The 9793-nt window shown below is 41.3% G+C and overlaps 1 protein-coding gene and 1 long non-coding RNA gene across 3 annotated transcripts; one reads left to right on the plus strand and one right to left on the minus strand.

Moving 5' to 3' along the window:
- Positions 1–4597: 4597 nt before the first annotated feature.
- Positions 4598–6954, minus strand: LOC141544398 (uncharacterized). The gene is made up of 2 exons (XR_012482592.1): positions 6840–6954; positions 4598–6169 (listed from the first exon to the last, which is right to left on the minus strand). It is a non-coding gene; the product is annotated as an uncharacterized LOC141544398 (long non-coding RNA).
- FKBP11 (FKBP prolyl isomerase 11) lies at positions 6392–9447 on the plus strand. 2 transcript variants are annotated; one of them, XM_074270503.1, is made up of 6 exons: positions 6392–6670; positions 6859–6924; positions 7244–7331; positions 7745–7778; positions 8064–8134; positions 9214–9447. In XM_074270503.1, exons 1-6 carry the CDS (start codon positions 6536–6538, stop codon positions 9429–9431), a joined length of 612 nt encoding a protein of 203 aa, XP_074126604.1. In that variant the 5' UTR covers positions 6392–6535; the 3' UTR covers positions 9432–9447. The 2 variants fall into 2 exon arrangements, with proteins under 2 accessions (XP_074126604.1, XP_074126603.1); XM_074270502.1 differs by lacking the exons at positions 6392–6670; positions 6859–6924 and having other exon boundaries at positions 7706–7778.
- Positions 9448–9793: the final 346 nt, after the last annotated feature.

Genomic DNA, 9793 nt, shown 5'->3' on the forward strand with positions numbered 1-9793 from the left:
ACACTGCTACCAAGGGGGATGGAATAAAGTTCTGAGGTCTAATAGAACCCAGGTGTTCTACTGGTCTCTAGTGGATCATGTTGGAAAGCTAACCTGCAAAGTTTCGAATGACTCTGGTTCTGTCCTTATTCTAGGAAAGATACCCTGAGATGGAAAGAGAGGGAAGGACCAGGATTAGAGAAATAAAAAAGGCAAATGTATTGAGGCAAGAAAAGTAGAAATTGATTTAATGATTGAACCCTTGGCTAGTTTAGGTATAAAATGGAATTGGGAGATCTCCGATGCTAATCCTTGTACTCTAGAACAAAGCCTTGAAGAATGGTTATGTGTAAGCATGAGGGAGGAGAGGGAGATATTTGGATAGAGAGGGGAACTTTCAAATGTGCTTAGAGAAAGGAAACCAGATAAAAATCTTGGACTGAGCCAGCCTAATTGGGATCCTTACTTCAAGTTTTCCCCCTGTTCTAGTCTATCCTATATACAGCTACCCATATTCTTGTAAGTAGAGATCTGACCATATGACTCTCCCAATCAGCCAACTCCATTGGCTTTCTATTACCTCTGGGATAAAATATAAAATCTGTTTGGCTTGTAAAGTTCATATAACAAATCCCCTCCCTCATTTTTCCAGCCATCTTGAACAATACTCCCTTGATCTGATCCATCTAAATTGGCCCTCTCTCTTTTATCTCACATAGGACATTTGATTCTTCCCTTTTCCTGTGCACTGCCCATCCCACATACCTGGAATGTACTCCCTCCTTATCCACAAATCATACAGTCTCTCTTTTTCTTTAATGTTCCTAATCTTCTGCATAAAATCTTTCTAGATGCCCCATGATTGTTAGTGCCCTCACTTCCAAATTATCTTGTATTTACCTACTTTGTATATATTTGTATATACTTTATATTCATGCTGTATATATTTTTATATGTACTTGTGTCCTCCATTAGAATGTAAGCTCCCTTTGAGTAGGAATTGCTTAATTCTTTGTATTTGTATTCCCAATACCTAGCTCAGTGCCTGGTACATAGTAGGAACTGAATAAAATACATGTTGATTGATTAGTTGGTTGATTGAAGTGGAGGAAGAGAAGACAGATGAAAGAAAACTTGAGATATACAAGGGTAGAGAGAGCTTTTCCTCAGAATAGACCAATATGACCTGTTTCCACTCTCCCCCCACAAATTTATCCCAAAAAGACAGCTATTTTTTGAAGACATGGAGATTCATGGTGAAGCAAGGTTTAATAAGATAATTACCCACTCTGAATTTAGAGCTGAGGTCCAACTCCTATCATCCTAAATTCCAACCCTAAAAACCTGAGTTTTTGATGGAGAGGACAGGGATGATTATAGGACAGGAATCTATCTCAACCTGCAATATCTCAGGCCTAGGACAACCAGAATTCTAAAGATGAAAGAGATATTTGAGATCATCTAGTCCACCCTTACTAGAACTAAATATGTGATCTTTGACAAATTAACCCTTCTGGGCCAAGATTTCTTATCTGTAAAATGAGGGGCTTGGAGATGATCTCCAAAGTACCTTCCAACTGTAGAAAATTACTTTGGCCAAGCTGAACAAATATTACACTATCTCATGAAAAGAGAGCAGGAAGTTATAGAGTGGGACAGGGAGAAGGAATCTTGTAGCTAAGGATGCCAAGAGTGGATGATATTCTGGAGAGAAGGGAAGGAGAATATACTAAGAATTGGATCCCTACCAGAATACATCCATTTCCCAACTTTTCAGTGGTGCAGTGAAGACTTTTTTTCTGCTGACAATCCAAACCCAAGCTAAACCCAATCTCTTAGTATTCCTATATGGGTTGCCTCCATTTTGGTTTCATCTGTGGGCTCCTGCTGCCCCCTGCTGGTGGATATTGAAATCCTTGTACAGGAATTAGGGTAATTAACTGTTGAGTCCCCTCAAAAAGGATTGAGCAGAGATTTTAACCATCAAGGAGTTTAACTCCAGGAATCCCTCCAAGGAATTGAGATTTATCTTCTTTCTATATTTTACCTACATAGACTGGTCATACTCACCTACCCTTCTCTTTGAAGGATGGAAAGGATTTTAATCATTGCACATGTTCTTTTCTGATATGGGGTTTATCTATCATGAGCAAAAGTAAAACTAAGAAAGATCAAAATGAAAGTTCAAGAGACAGCAAGTAGTGCAGTTTGATTGTGATATAAATAAGTTAAGGGGAAGTAAGACTAGAAAATTGATTGAGGCCAGATTTTAGAGTGCTATGAATGAATGTATTTTGGAATGCTATGAACGAATGATTCAATGCATATATGCACTTATAAAGTCTATACTATGTCAATCACTGTGCTAAATGCTTGGGATACAAAAAGAAAATCAGAATTCTCAAAGACTTCACCTTCTAATAGAGGGGGAAGGGGCAGAGAGACAATACACTTTAAAAGTTACCATGTTGTATACCTTTTCCTATCCCCATGTCTACCTATCACAATTACCTAGCATGGTGCTGTATATGTATATATAGCAGACAGAAAATGTTGCTTGTTGATTTTCAGAAAAGAAAGACTAACAGGTTAAATCCTTGGGAAAATTCTAGAATATATCATTTTTAGAAAGTTGAAAGATGTCATTTCAAAATGCTTTCCTCAAAAAATAAAGCCTCAAAACATATACTACTCAAAATACATACTTCCCCCAAATTCACAAAACAGAATTTCCAAGCAATTTCTTGAGCTTGGAAAAATTTACTGAACAATTTATGTCAACACATCTGAAAAAAGGAGAAGAACCCAGCAATGAATAAAAACCAAATGAAAAACCGGCTGACAGAATTTGATTCAGGCTAGAATGATGGAAGTTGAAGTTTATAGCTAGCTTTAATAGCTAAGCTACTACCTCTGTCTATGACTGTTCTTCAAAGTCTAACTCAAGCATTTAGTCTCATTTAATGTATCTGTAAAATTGAAGGGATTGCTTTCTTTCAGTTTTAAATTTACAATTTCCAGTTTCCTTCATGAAGCCTTCATCCAGTCTGGGGGGAAAAAAAATCCTTCTACCTCAATTCAATTTAGTTCAACAAGCCATTTTTAAATATAAAAGTGAGACAGGGGCAGCTAGGTGGCGCAGTGGATAGAGCACCAGCCTATCAAGAGGACCCGAGTTCAAATGTGACCTCAGACATTTAACACTTCCTAGCTGTGTGACCCTGGGCAAGTCACTTAACCCCAGCCTCAAAAAATAAAATAAAAGTGAGACAGACCCTATTCTCAAAAAGATTACATTCTGATTATTACAAAATAACTAATTTTCTAGAGATTAATCTTCCCATCAGTTACTAGTTTGTCTTCTGTATTCCCAACACTAGCACATGGTATGTTAGACATGGTAAAAAAAAAAATTTATGTATATATATCCACACACACATATATATGTATATTTATAGATCCATGTAAACATGTTTAAATTGAATCAAAATTTTTTAATCAAAAGAAAATGAAAATATCTTAAAAGAAAAAAAATACCAGTATTAATAACACAACTGAATCAAAAAGCAAAATTGAGAATGATGAACAAAGGGAAACCTTAACAGGGATCATCTCTTGAGCTATTTCATGATATTTGAATGTCGGTGCACCAAGTTGGAGGATGAGTTTGCTGGGCTAATCGCCTTTCCCTCCTTCATTATCTTAACTAGTCTTGCCTATTATTTGTCTGTCTGTCTGTCTCTTTCTCTGCCCCATCTGTCTTTTTTCCTCTTTCTTGCCTTTTATTTTCATGTTGCCAGGGATGGAAGGAAGCACAGTTGGAGAGGGCTGGATGGGAGCACTCCACTTTGGACAACATTGGATTGAATCAAGTAAGATTAATTTCATAGGGAAAAACATGGTCTTACATTTGGATTAAAAGAAAGTCAAATTTACAACTACAGGATGGAACTGAAATATTACTCTCATTGGGGATGGGTTAAAGAGGGAAAAGTAGCATATATATATGTATATATATATATACACATATATATGTATATGTATATATATATATATATACACACACACACATATATATATATGTATATGTATATATATATACACACACACACATATATATATATGTATATGTATATATATATACACACACACACACACACACATATATATATATATATATATATATATATATATATATATATATATATGGAGAGAGAGAGAGAGAGGAGAATAAAAGTCTCCTAATTTGAGAAAGAAATAAGAGAGCAAGGGGATAGGCTAGTGGGAGAGGATAAGAGAGAGACTCAAGAATGACGGGTAGGTTAAAGAGTAGGAGGGCAAAGTAACAGGTAGAATTAAAGTAGAATAATAAGGAGGGACAGGGTAAATAAGGAGAGAAGGATAATGAAGAAAAATAGGAGGAAAATCCACAACAATTAATTGCAGCTAAGAATATGAGTGGGATGAATTTACCCATAAAATGGCAAAAAATTGCAGATTAAAAATCTGAATTCAACAATATGTTGCTTTCAGGAAACATGAAAATGAGAGATACATACACAGAAATAAAATAAAGGCCTGGGGTAGGATTTAGTATGTAAAAAAACATGATCTCAGATAAAGTTAAAATGGATTTAATCAAAAGTGTAAAACAGAGAAATTACACTATATGTCAGCAATATTCAATATTGTGTTAGATCATTCAAAATCCTTGGACAGCATAAAATACCTGGTTGCATACCACCAAAACAGACACAAGAACTATATGAACATCATTTTTCATACAAATAAATGCAGATTTAAATAACTGAAGCAATTTTTATTGCTCATGGGTAGATAAAGCCATTATTTTTTTAATGACAATTATTTTTCCTGAGGCAATTGAGGTTAAGTGACTTGCCCAGGGTCACACACAGGAAGTGTTGTGTCTGAGGCCAAATTTGAACTCAGATCTTCCTGACTTCTGGGCTGGTGCTCTGTCCACTATGCTTATTCGATATCATCCCAATTAAATTACTCAAAAAAATTACTATTAGAATAATACAGTTCATCTGGAAGAACAAAAGATCAACAATGTAATTGAAGTAATGGAATGTAATGGAAGTAGATTCAGAAGCATCAGACCTTAAACTACATAAGGGAAGAGTATTTTTGAAGTATAAAAAGGATCATTTTGATTATTTTAAGTTAAAATTTTCTTGCATAAATAAAACCCATGTAGAAAAGACCAGAAGGAATGCAGAAAATTTGGGGGAAAACTTTCATAAAACTCAGGATGTGATTGGGTGGGAATATTGCTGTGGTGTAGGAAATTATGAGCTGGTTAATTTAGAAAAATATGGAAAGACTTGGATTTATGAAGGAATTCCTTCCGAGAAACACAAGATAAAAGGGAGTATGCACAGGATAGTCTTACGTGTATGTGTGTATGTATGTATGTGTAGGTATATCCACCCTTAATTGTGGCCGCCTTTTGTGCAGGGAAGGGAAAAGGTAAAGTAAAAGGTGTACAACAGAAAACAAAAGAAAACCAAGAAAGCAAAGAAAAGCTGGACAGCTTTGAAAACAATAGTATAGAGGGTTTTTTCAAACGTAAAATTTATTGTTTTATATTAATCTCTTCTGGTCTGCTGTGTACATGGCAATTTCCCCCCTCATTTTGTATTTAAGTTTAAAATTAAAAATTACAAATAAAAAAGTTTAGGCTGGAGAATGCAGTTATGCGGCCATTGGAAGACGGTTTATTTAACTCAAATCCGAGTGAGCTGTGGGACGCGGTAGCCAAAACCAAAAACACTGATGTAACCTTGGCTGAGTTGGGAAGGTGACGGCGCTCTGCCTTCATCGGACCATGTCCGTTCTGGGCACCACAGTTTGAGAAATATGAGCTACATTCAGCGGAGGGCAACCAGAAATAAGGCCAGAGAAGGAATTGAGGATGTTTAGTCCGGAAGAATAGAACTGCAGTTACGTGATGGTTGGTCATGGAAATACTAGGATCTCGGACCTCCAGAAACAATAAATTGGCGGCCGAGAGGCCGACGTGGGGGACGTACACCGCCTCGGGGGCTTCTCCTCGCCAGTTTTTCTCCCCTCCCTCAATGGGACGGCCACTTGTTGGGTGTGTGATAACGAGGATTCTTTTGGGTTCAGTTGAATCAAATCTCTTCCATCTCTCAATTCTGAGGTGCTATAATAATGGCAGGAAGGTGGGGAAAATGTTAGGGCTCTGGCTTCGGTATGGGCCCGGCGCCACCTCGATCAGGTTCAAAGTCTTGGATTTGGGTTTAGGGTTGGCTTCCCCCCTCCCCCCCCTCTCTTCTCCCCCCCTTCCCCCCCCCCCCCCCCCCCCCCGGCAGGGAAGCACCTCCCTGCAGCCGGCTCCTAACTGGGTGGGAGGTGGGGCCCGGTCCCGGGGAGGGGTGGCGGAGGAGGAGCCCGTTCCGCCCCATCCTGTCCAGCCTGGTTGGGGCTCCCAAGACTCTCCGCTCTTCTTCGCTGCCTGCCCCGGCCGCGCGACCCGGTGCCCACACGTGCCCACGCCCCACGTCCTGCCATGGCCCCCAAGCCGCTCCTGTTCCAGTCTCCGCCACTGCTCCTGCTGCTGCTGCTTCTGGGAGGCACGAGCAGTCTCGCGGAGCCCGAGGATGAAACTGAAAGTTCCATCCGGACTCTCCAACTAGAAACCCTGGTGAGAGGGGAGGCGCCCCCCGACCCCGCCCTTGTACCTCCGGACCCCTCCTCCTGGGGTACTGAGAGTGGGGGCACCCCGCATTCCCCGGGAGAAGCGAGCCCTTCCCCCTTCCTCTCCTCCTCCCCCTCCCTCTCCTCCTCCTCCTGTCCCTCTCTCCAAGCCTTGCCTCCCGGGATCTGTTGTAGGTAGAGCCCCCGGAGGCCTGCCGCGAGCCCGCCGCCTTCGGAGATACGCTGCACATTCACTATACGGTGAAGAGCCCGTCTGGGATTGGGGGTGGGGCCCCGCGGAAACACGTCAGCTTTAACTGGGACACGTGGCGAGGAGCTAAGAGAGTGGGAGCTGCCCCGCCCCCTCCCCTGGCCCCGGGAGCACGTGGCGGGGGTGGTCTTATTTTCTCCAACTAGGACACCTCCCGACTATTATGAACGGGGTCCTACCTTGTTGGGGCTCCCCTAGAGTACGATAAGCCCCTGGAGGCAGTGGGGATTCTCTGAGATTTGGGGGTGCAGGGGTGGCCATGTTAGGGGAAAATAATCTGGTGGTTGCTGATGATGTCTTCTCCCTCAGGGCAGCCTTGAAGATGGACGAATAGTTGACACCTCACTCACCAGGGACCCCTTGGTTATAGAGCTTGGTCAAAAGCAGGTCATCCCAGGTATCCCTACTCTAGAGTTTTTGCCCAAAGATCGCGTCTAATCCCTTCTAGTAGGATGCTCCGAGCTGGCATCTGGCATCGGCCCTCCAGAGGCAGTGCCTGCTTCCGAGGAATTGCTTTTGGAATCTGGCTCCTGGGCCTTCCTGTGCCGGTGACTTTATTTGTTGTGAGGAAGAAAGGGACAAAAAACCAAAAATTCTAAAATAGAGGGTTAAACCTAAGGGGCTCTAGCTCACACCTCAACTCCTTCCAGCCGACTTCTCTTTCCTCTCCCTGTGACATTAGAGAACTTTTAAGGGTTGGGAAGGGGACCAAGGTTTTCATGCTTTGAGGGAAGTGGGAGAATCCTTGACTCCACTTCCCTATCCATTCAGTTGTGTCTTTTCCCTGGTTGTTTTCCTGCCGTTGCTAAGGCCTGGAGCAGAGCCTGCTGGACATGTGTGTGGGGTAAGTCTTGTTGGGTTGGGGCAGTCCTGGAAACATTGCTTTTCTATGATTGAAATCTGAAAATGTACAGCGCCACTTCAGTCATTAAGGGGGGTGGCTCTGTTAGAGAAGGCTTGGAGAGCTTCGGCTCTTAACTTTCACCCCCTGACGGTTGGGTGGAAGGAATGGAACTCTTTGGCTGGGCATCTGTGGACATAGAGCATAATTTATCAGGATGGCATAGGAAATGGTGCAGGACTCGAGGCCTTCCTGCCCACTGGCTTTGACTTGTGTCCTCTCCCTTAGAGAGAAGCGAAGGGCAATCATTCCCCCTCACTTGGCCTATGGAAAACGTGGATTTCCCCCATCCATCCCAGGTAAACACACCAGTATTCTTCTAAATTCTGAGTTCTTGAATGCTGAGTTAAGTTCCATTTTAAAAGGGGTTGGTTGGTTCTTTGGGATGGTTAGGGTCTCTAGTTTTCATCTCTTATTAGTCTATTTAGGACAAAAAGTAGTTAGCCTGTCAAGTTTCTGAAGCCAGTCTTGGCCTTTGGAGGCCAAGGACCTGTTTGCCCACTTCTTGTGATCCATACCTTTCCCCATATTATTTTTCCTTTCTGTGACTTTTCTCTCCTCAGGAAGGAGGTTGTTTTTTGTTTTTTTTTTTAATATACAATAACAAGTTTAAAAAAAAAAAACTCACTGAGGAGCTACTGCCACCATTTTTAAAACTCCCAGCAAATATTTGCCAATGTCTAGCCTGTATCATTTCGTGCAGCTCTGATCATAATGTGTTTTATTAGCTACTTTTGAGTGTCTTGGGTCCAAACCTAGAGTAGGGTAAAGAAAGAGGTTATAGGTCTGAGATTTAACTTCTTTTTCCACAGCTTGCTCCAGTCTCTATTCCCTTTTTCCCAAACCTACTTCCTTGTTCCTCTTCTGCTCACTTGGATTACTTTTTTGTTTTTCTTTCTCATCCTTCTTGACATTTCTTCCTCTTCAAAATATAAATTTCTAATAGAGCCTAAAGGAATTCTGGCATTCAAATCGGGCATGCTCAGTAGTTTGGATTAAATCATTTCTTTACTTAACTTTCAATTGTTGCAAAGATTCCACCCATTTGGCTGGACTTGGACTAGGAATAGAAAACAGCCTAACACATCGTTCCATTTTTAGCTTTGTAAAGAGATTTGAAAGTGCCGAGATAATTAATTCTTGACTGTAACCTAGCCTTAGAGATAGTTCAGAACAGGCTCCCTTATCATGTTATCACTAGTTTTTGCTTAGAGCCTGTCATTCCTTCAGCTTTAGATTTAGGGACGATGAACACAAGTTTTAAAGTTTTCCTAACTTTGCTTGGTTTCTCTAGTGGCCCTAGCTTCATTTCAGGTTCTGCTTTAGTGCTAATATGTCTAGTAATGACTGATACTAAAAACCCTGTCTGCCTCGCCAGGGGATGCAGTGCTGCAGTTTGAGGTCGAATTGATCGCCTTGGTACGAGCCAACTACTGGCAAAAGTTGGTGAAAACTCTCTTTCCTCTTCTGGGCATATGCCTGGTACCAGCCCTTCTGGGTCTCATTGGCTACTACCTGTACAGCAAAGCCAGCAGCCCCAAGATCTCTAAGAAGAAACTCAGAGAGGAGAAGAAAAACAAAAGCAAAAAAAAATAAAACCTTTTCCCTTTTATTTTATGGTTCCTTCTGGGATGCTTTTTTTAAGCAGGATGAGAGTGGGAAGAGTTATTCAGAATTAGGTCTTGTGTAGTAGAGGGGATGTGGGAACTTCTTCCCCTGTTACCTACTCATATTTCCCTATCTTCCACCCCAAATGCAATCTTGGTTTCTAGTATTAAAAACCTAAACCCAAAAGGTAGAAGCCTGGCTACCTGACATCCTATATTGCTTGGAGGCCAGTTTGGGGACTGTAGTCAAGGTTCTACTTACAGAGGATTGAGAAGTGGACTTCTTAGTGGCCACTTAGTTTCACTCATAATCCCTGGTATGCCCTGCCTTCCTTTAAAGTAATAGCATTT

The sequence above is a fragment of the Sminthopsis crassicaudata genome, chromosome 5 (assembly GCF_048593235.1).
Source record: "Sminthopsis crassicaudata isolate SCR6 chromosome 5, ASM4859323v1, whole genome shotgun sequence".
Classification (NCBI taxonomy): Eukaryota; Metazoa; Chordata; class Mammalia; order Dasyuromorphia; family Dasyuridae; genus Sminthopsis; species Sminthopsis crassicaudata.

Bases quoted from the DNA above. Each gene is read 5' to 3' on its own strand.
- FKBP11 (XM_074270503.1), top strand. From the start codon at position 6,536: ATGGCCCCCAAGCCGCTCCTGTTCCAGTCTCCGCCACTGCTCCTGCTG. The intron at 7,332-7,744 runs GTATCCCTACTC...GCCGTTGCTAAG, and splicing joins TCAAAAGCAGGTCATCCCAG to GCCTGGAGCAGAGCCTGCTG. The intron at 8,135-9,213 runs GTAAACACACCA...CTGCCTCGCCAG, and splicing joins ATTTCCCCCATCCATCCCAG to GGGATGCAGTGCTGCAGTTT.